The following is a 13,885-nucleotide window of genomic DNA, read 5'->3' as shown; positions in this document are numbered from 1 at the left end:
AAGGGACTGTCGTGGAACCAGCAGTGTCCTGTCCCATGTCATCCTCATCCTTTTCCTCAGAACTCACTGTTTTCAGTTTTCTGATAGTTACACCTGTTTTCTAAATAGTAGCTCTTTTTTTACATCATCCGCATTGGACACTGTTATGTCCTGTGGCTGCGTTACCTGTTGGTTCCATTGGTGCCTGTGCTCACGTGCTGTGACCACATGTAGCACACGGTCAAGCTGGGTAGCATGGTTGTATTACATATTCTTTTTTTTCTTATGCAACTTGTGTTTTCCTTAAGATTCAAAAAAATTTTTTATTTGCTTAGTTTTCTACACACCTACCAACAGCCATCTTTCGACTTCCCAACAGAATTTTTGATGATCTCCTTGGTATAGACACTCATGGGTCTTGCTGCTGGGGACACATGGTCCTCACACCTTCATGTGCATCAGAAGCACCTGGAGGGCCTCCACAGCAGACTGCGTCCACCACAGGGTTCCTACTCACTGGGTCTGGAGTGGGGCCGAGAATGAGCACTTCCACCAAAACCCCAGCTGATGCTATCCGGCTGGGGATGGCACTTTGAGAAACACTGCTGTATGTAGTATTTTGTTACATGACTATATGACAGTTTATTCATTCAACTCTTGAAGAAACTCTGGATAATGTCCAGTTTGGAATTATTAGGAATAATGTTGCTCGTCCAGCACTCTCGCATGTGTCTTTTGGTTACCTCCATATGCATTTCTGCTGGGGATAGATTAACAATAAGAGTGAAATTGCTGTGTCAACGTGTATGAAATTCTGCCAGGTGGTTTTCCAAGGCGTATGCAGGGATTCACGATTCCCCAGCAGGAGGTGAGGGTTCCTGTTGCCTCATCTCTCAGACGACACTTGGTATTGTCTGTCTTTCCATTTTAGCCGTTGTGACGGGTTTGAGGTGGTGTTTTACGGTGGTTTTAATTTGCATGTCCTGTATGACTAATGAGCTTAAGTGCCTTTTTATGTGTTTACTGGCCTCTTTTTAAAATGGTGGTGCTAAAACAGGTTAGAAATGTATTCATTCACACAACAACTATTTGAGTAACTCTGGAAAGGACTCTAACCTTACTCTGAGTGTGATTGAGGTTCGGGGTAGAGTCCCACGTGGAGCCCTGCAGGGTGATGGGGAGACCACCCTGGCTGCTGCTGGGGTGGGGGTGAGGCTGCAGCGCCACAGTGGGTGGGGCAGAACCAGATCTCCGATGGAAGTGATTAGAATATTCCGAGTGAGGGATGAGGGTGGATCTGACTGGAGGTGGTGAAGAAGGTGGTAAACGGATGTATTTCGAAGGCAGAGCTGCCAGGTTTGCTGCCTGAAGAACTGTCCAGTGGATTTGCAGGAACTGTAGGGGGAGCAGGTTTGGAGGTGGAGGTCAGGTCCTGTGTTCCACGAGCTGTGAGCTGCTGACCTTGAAATGCCAGTGGATCTCTACGTGGGGGCCTTTGGGTGGAGAGTTCACGTGAGAGGCTGAGGGTGGAGGCGCCAGTTTGGGAGCCGTCAGTCGGCCTGGGTTGGTGTCTCAGGCCGGGTCCCGCCCGGGACGGGGACAAGCAGGCTTGTCTGCCCTGGGCTCTCTGTAGGCGGATCCCATGTCGAGCTCCCGGCATTTCCTCTGGGAGATCCCAACCTGGCGGGATGTGGAGGTGGAGGTCCCCCTGCTGTCCTGGCTGAGGATGGAGGGGGCAGCTGGTGACCTCACCATTTCCACTGTCAGTCCTGGCCTTGTCAGCCCCACCTGCACCCGCACCCCAAGCTTCCACAGAGTGGGGTCACCCATGTTGACAATTGTACACCTTCACCCACATTTGAAGCCTCAGCCAAGATGGAACTTGTGAGATAGCAGCTGGCAGGTGGAGCAGCAGCCCCACTGGCACACATGGGCTGAGGGTCCAGGGACAGTCTATGGAGAGCTCTCTCTCACACAGAGAAGGGTTTGTGTTTTCTGTCTGTTCTGGCCTTCAGCTGATGGGGCCAGGCCCACCCACATTCCAAAGGGCAATCTGCTTTACTGATTAACATGTTCATCTCCTCCAAAAACGTCCTTGCAGAAACACCCAGAATAACATTCAATGCAGTATCTGGGTACCCCACAGCCCAGTCAAGTTGACACAAGATTAACCATCACATCACATTCATAAGTCTGAAACGTGGCAGTACCACCAGGCCCACATCTGCAGAGGAAAGGTGTTGCCTGTTGAAACCCCACTTCCGCAGAGTTCTCCGTGTGCATTCCATGGGTCCCCGAGCTCACACAGGTTGCTCCATAGGGATGGGTGATAATCGTATGGTTGACTTGGGGACAGTAGCATACAACCGAGATGGTTCACAGACAAGAAAGAGGCATTTGGACGTGTCTTTGAATGACATCCCAGACGCTGGAGCTGATGGGGTTTGAAATTCAGGCTTCAGTGACTTAAGTCCCATATTTTATATATTAAACATTAACAGAATGTTATTTTGAGGGAGAGATCCAGGCCAGGAGGTCTGTGAAGTGCAGGCTTAGTTAGTGAGTAGCTGAAAAACATTAATTAAAAATCAGCCACACTAACTTATTGCTGGCAAAATGAGAATGTTTAAAAATCCCAAGACTGAGAGAACACAGATATGGTAAAGGGTTTTAGCAGGTAACTCACCTGGAACCCCACAGGCCTTTCCCCTGAGGATGCGACTGTGGTTAAAAGACAGGGCTGATTGAGTCTCGTAATGATTTGTTTAAAAACAAGACACTATCCCCACCTTTCCTCTCAGTGTAGGAAATTGTCTGAATTGAACTTTTCTTAACCTAGTACTGAGATTTGTACATTGTGTATGTGGTAGGTTTGGGGGGTTTTGTCATAAGGCATTAAGTTTTTTGAGGCCTCAGCCCCCTCAGATGGACGGATGGGCCTTCAGAGGAGTGGACAGGAGAGTGTCTGGGGCCAGGATGGCTGGGTCATCTGAAGGGCAGTGTAGTCTGGGACGATAATTCAGAAATGGAATCTAAATATCTGGGAGTGTAACCAGTTGAGAGGGAGGAGTCGGGAATGGTCTGCAGGTCCCTCCCAGGCGTCCAAGGCCCGAAGGAGCAGCAGCCGGTGAAGAGGGCTGACCACGGCAGCACTGCAGGTGGCTGGGAATGCAGGTGTGGCCTGCCCTGCACTGGGGGACACAGGCCCACAAGGAAAGGATCATCATACAGCCATAATAAACACTGATAGAAACAGAAAAGAAATCCTTATAAAAGGACACGCTCTAGCATCCTCCTCCTGGATCCGTAATTTCCGTCCTTTGCATTATCTGTGGCTGGGGGCCTGGCTCCCCTGGGAAGGAGCCCAGATGACATCAGGACCCCCCCCCACTGCCCCTGGGCATGTCTCCTCTCAGTTGGATCCAGAGGATGGAGAGGCCAGGGCGCTCAGATGAGGCTCCATGAGAGCACTTGCCGAGCTTCTTCCCGACTTAGTTACCTGAGCCCCGTGAGAACCGAGCAGGTGTTCTCTGAGACCCCACCATGTGTCAGGCTGCAGAGCCCGCCTGGGGGGGAGTTCAGACACAGGGCAGACGAGGGTCCTAACCCGGGAGCCAGGAGCGCACTTGCAGGGTGAGCGCCGGCTCTGCGGGGAGGTGGCATCCCAGTCACAAAGGAGGAGTGCTGGGGCCAGAGGAACCTGGCGTCCAGTGGGAAGGGGGCGAGAGGGTGAGTGACGGTTCGGTGCAGCAGGAGGGGCAGGGTATGCGGGGGCGCAGAGGTGGGCCGATGGGCTGGCTCCTTTAGAGTCGGGGACAGAGGCAGGGGGTCCTTTCTCCCCGCCCCTCCCAAGTCTAGCTAGAGTCTGGGAGGCAGGCTCTGCTTCCCGAGTCACCCAGGGGCCCGTTCCTTCCGGCCACTGCTCTGACCCCACTGCTCTGACCCCGGCGACTACGCCCAAGTCACAGCGGAGGGAGTGGAAGGGCAGGAGGAAATGCCATGCCAACAATGGCCCTTTGAGGACGTGACTCGGGAGTCACATGCATCACTTCCCCTCGCGTCCTTGGGGCCAACCTCGGTCCCAGGGCCACACCTGCCTGCACAGGAGGCTGTGATGCGGGCTGCCATGTGGCTCGATGCCCTGTTAACCTTGGGCTCTGTTCCTAGAAGGAAGAGGGCCAGCTACTCGGGTCCAGTTGTCTCTGCTCCAGGCCAGCCCACAGAGGCCACTGTGAGCTACATCGGGGGTGACTTTATCCTTGGGGTGACGGGACCATTAGGTGCTTTATGCGGGCCCGAGCTTAGCGAGCCCTTCTGGCTGCACTGCAGGGAGTGGATGTGCGGGGGGGGGCCCCGGGAGGCAGGATGGGATGGAAACCAGAGGGTAATGGGCTTCAAGGGCAACAAGAGGCAAAACAAGACAGATCAAGGGGTCAGTGTTCCACAAGCGCGTGAGGTCCGGTTGGAAAAAACGGTGCTGAGTCTGTTTAAGCAGTCTGAGGTATAATGTACTGGTGACTTGAAGGGTTTTGCGCCTCGGCTGTGTGCCGGGCATGACCCTAGACACCAGGCGGGCAGCAGGGAGCAGAGAGCAAGCCGGGTTTTCTGTTAGAAAACATTACAACCAATCTGTTATCTTTTCAACCAAGCTGGGAAAACCAAACAACTCTCTGGGCTTGGTGCTGAGATGAGGACCGCCCCTATCTAGGGGGTCCTGCTTATTCTGTGAAATCCTGCGTGAGCACCCCGGTCTGCAGGCTTCCTGGAGGCGTCTTCCTGGCCTCCTCCTCTTCAGCGAATGGGTACATGGGATGTGGGTACAGGGTATGTGTACAGGACATGTGGGTACACAGCATGTGTGTACACGGCATGTGAGTACATGGGATGTGGGTACAGGGCATGTGTGTACATGGCAGGTGGGTATAGGGCATGTGTATACAGGGCATGTGTGTACGCGGCATGTGCGTACATGGCATGTGGGTACAGAGCATGTAATTACACGGTGTGTGTGTACAGGGCATGTGTGTACACGGCATGTGGGTACAGAGTATTGTGTACACGGCATGTGGGTACAGAGTATTGTGTACACAGCATGTGGGTACATGGGATGTGGGTACAGGGCATGTGAGTACATGGGATATGGGTACAGGGTATGTGTGTACATGGTGTGTGGGTACAGGGCATGTGCGTACAGGGCATGTGGGTACAGGGCATGTGGGTACAGGGCATGTGTGTACAGGGCATGTGGGTACAGGGCATGTGTGTACACGGCATCTGGGTACAGGGCAGGTGGGTACACAGCATCTGGGTACAGGGCAGGTGGGTACAGGGCATGTGTACAAGGCATGTATGTACACAGTGTGTGTGTACAGGGCATATGTGTACAAGGTATGTGTGTACATGGCGTGTGTGTACAGGCCATGTGTGTACAGGGCATGGGATACACCCGCCTAACGTTGAAGAGTAAGTATCACGGGGTGGGCGGTGCGGTGTCAGGTGGCGGCTGAGCAAGGGGGTCCATGGAAGGAGGTGAGGGATCCTGGGTGCAGCGGATCTTGGAGGAGAGGTCAGAGGTCGCTTCAGGGTCCTGATGTCACCGTGGTTGGGAACTCGAGCTGTGACTCGGGCAGAGGTGACAGGATAGGCCCTAGCTGCAGTGGGGCTGTTTCCTGATTAATACCCTCAATGCCTTCCTGTGTGGGCCCCCGGGGAGGCCCTGGCACTCAGCCCTCCATCCTGGGTGTAGGTGAAGCGCTGGCAGCTCCTGGGAGACCAAACCACTCGGTCCTGTGACCTGATGCAGCCAGCCCCTGGGGCGTGAGGCCAGGGTCTGCCTTCCAGTTCTCTGCGTGCATTTTCACTTTCCCGGGTTTGGTTTCGGCTGGACCGTTTGGGCTCCCGATCCAAGGGCACGTTTGTGTGATGGGTAAAGTGAATGAGGAGAAGCGGTTCCTACACTGAAATCTCCCGAGTTCAAGCTCGGGGGCTCTGTGGGGCTCTGTGGCTGAAGCTTCACGTCCTTAGAACCGCGTTTCTTTCCTCCAAAGAAAGACTGTTCCACCCATGACCGCCTTTCTCGCGAGAAGAGTAGGCGGCAGTGAAGGCTCCCAGGAGCCCCACAGAGAGCCGGGCGTCACCGGTCCATCTATCTGGCCGTCCGCGGTGGGGGAGGGGGCCCAGCTCTGGTGCAGGACCGTCCCCAGAGCAGGGGGTGCTGGCCAGCATCACCCACCTACCGACTTTCATTGCAGATCATCAGGAAAGCCCTTTCTGAGGAAAAACGTGTCTCAACAAAAACGTCAGCCGCGGACCTGGTGACAGAAACAGATCACTTGGTGGAGGCTCTGATCCTGCAGGAGCTTCAGCAGCGCTTTCCCTCCCACAGGTGGGTGTGCTGGGGCCTCACTGACTCCTTGCTGTGACCCGCCCCCAGCTGCGTGTCCCCCCACTCCCCGCCCTGCGGCGGATCCTGGCGGGGAGTCCCCTCTGCTGTGCCCTGTCAGCCCAGGGCCACGCGGACTTTCCCAGGACGCATCCCTGCGTGTGGCCATCCCCAGGGCTGCCCACCCCTCCTGCCAAGCCCACACCAAGCCCCCAGGGCCACACCCCTCCAGAGCAGGTGTCCCTGACCTTTTGGGTCACTGTATGGAGAATCTGATGCAACGATTAATCTTTTCCTTGAAAAAGGCCAGCATTTGCCCAGCGCTGTTTGTCTAGTTCCAAGGGGGCCCAGAGCCCCAGGGGCAGACGCTCTGAGCTCGGGGAGGGGGCTCCTTGGGCACAAGTGTCCCTTTCCTTCCTTAGGGAGCTGCTCACCCTGGAGCCCAATTGCTGGATTCCCAGGTGTAGACGACATGTCTGTCCGGCCCCACGTCCATGTGGACCAGTGAAGGGCTCCCTCCTGCTGCGTGATGCCCTGCCAGTGACTGGGGGGGAGGGGACAGGCCGAACACACTCGCACCTTCTCCCCGCTCCTTCCTTCTATCCCGCATCACCTGAGGGGTCATGTGTGTGTATGTGGGTGCGTGTGTGTGTGCAAGCATATTGACAGCAGCCCTTGTGTTTCAGCATCTCTCCCTTTTTCCTTGTTTGGCGTAAAGTCAGGACCCTAGCATCTGTTATAATGGTTACAGGCTCTGCACTGTTTATGATTTCTTAACCTTCAAAACTCTAAATTAAATGGTAACATCCAAAGAATCACAGCTGACCTTTGAACAGCATGGGTTTGAGCCGCACAGGTCCACGCAGACATGGCTGCAGATGCAGGGCGGGGTGGGTGGGGCTGGCTGGCAGGGTCAGTGCCCCTGGCTCCGCCGTGTTCAAGGCAGTTGGATTCCCTGAGAGGTGACGGCTCAGGAACCACCACTGGTTCTGGCCCAGGAGCTCTTTCTGTCCCTGTATCGTCTGGTGGCTCCAACAACAGTGAGGCAGCTGGACTGTGGGGCCCTGGGGTCCAGGGTCCAGGTAAAGGCTCTGGTCACTGCAGGGCTCTGCGTGGTGGCGGTCCCAGGCCTCCTGGCGCTTTGCAGTCGGATCACTCTGACAGACCGAATCCTGAAAGTGCTGGCCGGTTGCTGGTGCTTTGGGTGCACTGTTGTGTCGATATGGGGCCTGGTGTCTCTTTGCACAGTGTGAATTTACACGCTCCTTGACAAGTATCACAGGACAGAAGACAGTGTGTCACACGGGGGGCCTCAGGCTCCGAAGCCCCTTCGGAAGACTGTCTGGGTCCGCCCAGAGCAGCAGTCCCCACCCCGGGTGGGTGTCAGGCCCCCTGGAGCCTCTCCAACTGTGCCTGCCAGCCCACCTGACAAAGCCCTGGGCAGTGCAGGTGCCCTCCAACCCCTAGCAAGAGGCAGCGGTCCCCAAGCTGCAGGCTGCGAGGCAGGGACTGGCTGCCCGTGTCAGCCTGGCCCTGCTCCCTCTCCCCTCTTGGCTCTGAGAGCAAAGCCAGGATGCTACTCTCTGCTCTGTTGCCTAGAAAATTCAAATAGGTGAAATCATTTTTCAGCATACCAAAGTCAGGTTTGGTTTTTTCCCAATGATTAAGATTTAAAAGAAAGTACCAGAATTTGGAGACATTTAATTGTATTTTAGATCAGAGACAAATTGAGAAACTTGTGATGAGGAAAAAAATTGCACGCATATTATAAGATAAAATAGTATATTGTTATTTTTCTGCATTCAGAGTATTTAAATATATCCCGTAAACAACAAGTTGGTATAAGGCTGTCACCCTTTCTTAAGAAGTCTGAACTTACATTCTTCCTCATTTTTAGTCTTTCACAAAACAGTATTAAAGATAGATTGCATGGGACTTCCCTGGTGGTGCAGTGGTTAAAGAATGCGCCTGCAGGGTCTTCCCTGGTGGCGCAGCTGTTGAGAATCTGCCTGCTAATGCAGGGGACACGGGTTTGAGCCCTGGTCTGGGAGGATCCCACATGCTGCGGAGCAACTATGCCCGTGAGCCACAACTACTGAGCCTGCGCGTCTGGAGCCTGTGCTCCGCAACAAGAGAGGCTGCGATAGTGAGAGGCCCATGCACCGCGATGAAGAGTGGCCCCCGCTTGCCACAACTAGAGAAAGCCCTCTCACAGAAATGAAGACCCAACACAGCAAAAATAAAAAATAAATTAATAAACTCCTACCCCCAACATCGTAAAAAAAAAAAAAAAAAAGAATCCGCCTGCAGCACAGGGGACACGGGTTCAATCCCTGGTCCGGGAAGATCCCACATACCGCGGAGCAACTAAGCCCGTGCACCACAACTACTGAGCCTGCGCTCTAGAGCCTGCGAGCCACAACTACTGAGCCTGCGTGCCACAACTACTGAAGCCTGCACACCCTAGAGCCCATGCTCCGCAACAAGAGAAGCCACCGCAATGAGAAGCCCACACACCGCAACAAAGAGTAGCCCCCGCTCGCCACAACTAGAGAAAGCCTGTGAGCAGCAACAAAGACCAAAGGCAGCCAAAAAAAAAAAAAAAAATTAAGAAAAAAAAGATAGATTGCAGCTGTTTTGACTTTGATAAAATAAGAAACAACCTGCCTGTGGGCTCCCTGGTTTTGCTATTTTATTTTACTCACTGGTGAAATCCAAAGCCTGGGAGATGGGTGCGGACAGAAACTGCGCTTGCTTCTGCCCTCGGCTGGGCAGTTGCTCCACCCCCAGGGACGGGAATCTGACCACGGTGTCACCCAGCACTGACACTGCTGCGCGGAGGAGGTGACACAAGGAACCAGGTTAGGGCCGCATTCCCGAAGCACTGTGTTGGCACCGACGGCATGAGCTCAGTCTGCGCCCGGGCCGCCTCTGTGGGTGCCGAAACCTGTTCCAGCTGTGCTCCCAAGTGAGATCCAAGTGGGGTGACTTTGAAGACATGCAGTAGCATCGCTGAGCCTGTCCGTGTCCCCTTGTCCAGGAGGCACAGGCTGGGGGAGGAGGACGGCTGGTGCTCTCTCGCCTCTGCCCGGGCTGGGCCCCTGGTGGGACGTGGCCGCACTGTCATGCTGACCGGCCCCTGTGCCCTGTGGGGTGCGTGCACTCGGGGAGAAGGCGTTCCTGGCCACCACCACCTGAATGCCTGCCTGCATTGTCTCCCCGCTGCATTTCATGCAGTGTCCTCGGGCAGCAGAGCCTGGGCCAAAGCCTGAGCGATGAGGCCGAGGACATTAGCTGGCTCCCTAGTGACTGAAGGTGACCCTGACCTTGTCACAGAGTCAACAAACTGGCCAAAGAGAAGGCCTGGGTGCTCCTGGCCATCAAAATCATAAGGAAGGTTTGTTATGACTCTTAGGAAGAAGTAATAAAGCAGAACGTATTGGTCTAACTTGTTTCCAAGCTCTGAACCTTGTCCCTGGTGCTGTTTTCCTCTGTACATTCCATAGGCCTATGAAATGGCCCCATGCTCAGTCACGTGTGTTGTTTCTGTTTACATTGTGGGTTTTTTGTGGACGGTCCAGCACTCTTGTTGAGGTGTCTGTTACTCTCTCTCACATGCCATCTGAGTCCATGTACCCCGGCCTCTGCAGGAATTACCTTCCCACACGGAGGAAATCAGGGTCCACAGGCTGGGGAGGTATTCTGGTGCCTTAGAAGAGTGGACACGTCTGAGGCCCTGCCCCCGGGGCCACCCACGGGCACGAGGCAAGTGGGGAGGTGACCAGTGCTCCCCCCACCTTGGCTTGCGGTCAAGAGGAGGGTGCCCTCGGCCTGAACAGTCGACGCCCAGAAAGGCCAGGCCTTAGAGTGGCTGCTTGGAGTGACTCCCACCAGAAATGCCCCGCAGGACGAAAGCTGTGTCTGCAGATGCATCATGGGGGCTGCTCCGGGAGCCCAGAGACCGTGTACACACATTTGCTGATGGACTGACCGCCAGCCGCAGGCTGTGGTCCAGCTGTCTGAGCTGTCGGCCCCTCCTCCTCCTCCAGGACCCCAGCGACTCCTGCCAACCCCCCTAGTAGCTACCAGCTTCTCGCTTAAAATCAGGTTAGAAAAGGAAGAAGATTCCACATTCCTCCCAGGTTCCTGGGATCATCTTTGTTGTGAGTCATTTCTATTCTCGACCTTAGTGACGTCTTCTCACTGCTTCCTGGACCTTGTGCCCAGTTCAAGCCTGGGACTTTGTCCTCATGTGTGTGTGTTTTGGGTATGGCCCCCTTTCTTTAAGAACATAATCACAAACTGTTGCAGGAAATTCACATAGCTGCAGAAAGCACTGAAGACGGATTTAATACCTTACATCTTTGACTCAGAAAACCTCAGAGCTAATGTGGCATAGGATCGTCCCCTTGTTTCTGCCGTGGTTAGCGGTTGGGGAGTCACCCTGCCTGGCCACACCCCGCCCAGCCTCCTCTGACTTGATGGTCACCACGACCTTGTTCATCTAGACCCACCTACCTGGGTCACATGATCCAAATTCCCAGCGGGGAGGATGGCAGGGAGGCTGCCCAGCAGGAGGAGGGACAAAAGCCAGGAGCTTCCCCGATGTATCTGGTCTGCCCTCTGGGCTGTAAGCTCCTGGGGGCAGCTGTAGGCTTTCTCCACTCACACGAATTTTCCAGGTTCCTCACCCCTGCCCCCAGTCCAGTGCTTTGCTTGCTCACAGGTGGGTTTTTCCAGGGACAGTGGTGGGCGGGCTGGAAACAGCAACCTGAAAATGATGATGTAGCCTCATTGTGTACACGGACAAGCTTCGGGTGATTTGTCTGTGTCTGGATGACTCTGTGCACATAGAGCATGAGTTTCATAATCTTTGGGACAGAAATGCTGCCAGAGTTGAGGGGGACCAGCTGAGTGACGATGCAGGTGATGGCACTGTGTCAGTTGAAGTGACACCAGAATGAAGGGCACCTTCACAGTGTTAGGACCGTGACATGCCGACCTGGAGAGCTTCCTGCGGTGACAGAGGTGTTCTGTCTGCACGTCCAGTGTGGTGGCCTCTGACCCGTGTGACTAGTGAGACTAAGGCGCCAACTCTTTTTTTTCCAACTCTGACTTTTTTTTTTTTTTTTTTTTAATCTTTGGCTGCATTGGGTCTTCATTGCTGTGCACGGGCTTTCTCTAGTTGCGGCGAGCGGGGGCTACTCTTCGTTGTTACAGTGGCTTCTCTTGTTGCAGAGCACGGGCTCTAGGCGCGCGGGATCCAGTAGTTGTGGCATGCAGGCTCAGTAGTTATGGCTCGTGAGCTCTAGAGCACAGGCTCGGTAGTTGTGGCACACGGGCCTGGTTGCTCTGCGGCACGTGGGATCTTCCCAGGCCAGGGCTCGAACCCGTGTCCCCTGCATTGGCAGGCAGATTCTGAACCACTGTGCCACCAGGGAAGTCCCCAACTCTAACTTTTAAATTCTATTTAAAAAGAGCTTTCCGGGGCTTCCCTGGTGGCGCAGTGGTTGGGGGTCCGCCTGCCGATGCAGGGGACGCGGGTTCGTGCCCCGGTCCGGGAGGATCCCACATGCCACGGAGCGGCTGGGCCCGTGAGCCATGGCCGTTGAGCCTGCGCGTCCGGAGCCTGTGCTCCGCAACGGGAGAGGCCACGACAGTAAGAGGCCCGCGTAACGCAAAAAAAAAAAAAAAAAAAAAATAGAGCTTTCCGACAACTACAACTGGGGTGTGCAAAACGCCAGCAGTAGAACACCAAGCATTTCTTGTTTTTCACTTGTTTTTCCTTCTTGGTAGAGGTGTGCTGTGGTCAGGCCCCCTTTTTCTCTAGGACAGACGTGCATGTGAGGACCTAGTGAGAAGCCCTCGGCAGGACCAGGTGAACCTGATCTGTTGGGGACGGTCGGAAACCTGTGTCGGGTGCCGTCCTGGGGATTTAGGTGGAGTTTGTTCTTTCCTCCCAGAAGGCAGGGATGCAGACACTTCGGGGGACCCTTTAGCATGAGCCAGCATGGTGGGGGGGGCAAGAAGGAGGGGTAGGGGAGCCATCCCTGGTTTCCGGCCTAGGCGGCTGGCTCCTGGCGGCTCCCGTTGCTGAGACAGACCAAGTGGATTCTGCCTTGTTGCCGTCTAGTTCAGGTTCCCAATGGGGCATGGACGGCCTTGCGGGGGTGCTTGTGTTCAGAGGACTCATCACAGAGGATGGGCAGGGACAGGGGCCTGCAGTGCGTGGCCTGCGTACTCCTGCAAGATGGGGTCCAGAGGGGAGCCCAGGGGGGTGGGGCCTCCCAGGAACAACGTCAGCTCCTGTCTCCCGCATGCGGGATGGATGCCATGCCACCACCTGCGGTTTGGTGAGGCTGGGCTGGGTACAGATGGGGTGTCAGCTGTGATGCAGCCTGTTCCCCCAACCCCAGGCCAGTCCCCCCGGCATCCTCAGGCCCCTGGCTGGCTCTCTTCTCGGCCTTATCCCTGCAGAGTCAAGTCAGCGCAGAGCTCAGCTTCTCGCCAGCAGCTCTTCCCACATCCATCCTTCCTCGGACCCCCGCCTGGCCCACCACACCCCGTGGTGCTTTAACAGAAGGTGTCACCTTGTGTGTCTGGGTCCCGCCAAGTGACTAGCAGAGGGAAAAATGCAGAAGGTCTTTCCCGGACGCTGCCCCTGTTTGACCAGAGAGGCCGGGTGAGATCTCCTCACCCTGCCTGCTGGTCTCTGGGGCCGGGGCTCGAAGCGCTGAACCTCAAGTTCCTGGCCTTTTCTCAGGCTGAGCTCTGTCCGCTGCAGGTTCATCGCAGAGGAGGCTGCAGCCGCTGGGGCCAAGTGCGTGCTTACCCCCAGCCCCACCTGGATCGTCGACCCCATTGATGGCACCTGCAACTTCGTGCACAGGTGAGCGCAGGCACACCCCGGCTTTTCCGAAGCAGCACGTCAGCAAACCTCTAGCGGGTTTGTGGTCTCACTTACAAGTCATGATACTTTAAAATAAAGTTTCCCATTTGTGAGATACGTTCAGAGCATGTAGGAGATCTTCACTTGTTTAAAAACTATTGCATTTGTCACATTTAAACGTTGGGTTGAATTAAGAAGGACCCTTAAGGAGGCCCCTGGAGAGATGGGCAGGGTTGTAAATAACACAGGGTGTCTGGTCCAGCAGCCTTGGGAGCACGCATATGGATGGTGGCCTGGGGGGTTGAGGAGCCGCCGGCTGCCAGCCTAATCGGGACAGATGTCATCCCAGAGCAGCAGGTTTTCGGGAGGTCAGAGGCATGTGATGGCAGTGACCTGCCCAGCCCCAGAAGCGCTGACGGGGGGCGGGGGGGAGGCTGTCAAAGCCTCCCACGAGGACACTCGTGCAGCCCCAGAGCTGGTTGGCCCGGGCTCCTGCCCCATCCCGGGTCCCCATCGGCGGTTGGGGGGCCTGTGGACCTGCAGCCCCCACCAGTGGGACCCGCGGGGAGGGCCCGTCCCATAGGTGAGCCAGCCGCCCGCTTCCTTCCTTACAGTGAGAGGGGCCAGGGTGTGGG

The 13,885-nt window shown here is 55.4% G+C and overlaps 1 protein-coding gene across 1 annotated transcript in view; it reads left to right on the top strand.

Annotated features, from left to right (window-relative positions):
* IMPA2 (inositol monophosphatase 2) overlaps window positions 1-13,885 on the top strand; it is a 46,636-nt gene that overhangs the window by 3,650 nt on the left and 29,101 nt on the right. The window contains exons 2-3 of the mRNA XM_081253113.1: window positions 6,231-6,364; window positions 13,146-13,250. Of these exons, the coding sequence (XP_081109239.1) occupies window positions 6,231-6,364; window positions 13,146-13,250 (239 nt within the window). The remainder of the gene's footprint in view (window positions 1-6,230; window positions 6,365-13,145; window positions 13,251-13,885) is intronic.

This window comes from Mesoplodon bidens, assembly GCF_964165515.1.
Source record: "Mesoplodon bidens genome assembly, chromosome: 13".
NCBI classification, from domain to species: Eukaryota; Metazoa; Chordata; class Mammalia; order Artiodactyla; family Ziphiidae; genus Mesoplodon; species Mesoplodon bidens.
The sequence above is the reverse complement of the archived record's forward strand: the minus strand, read 5'-3'. Positions and strand labels throughout refer to the sequence as shown.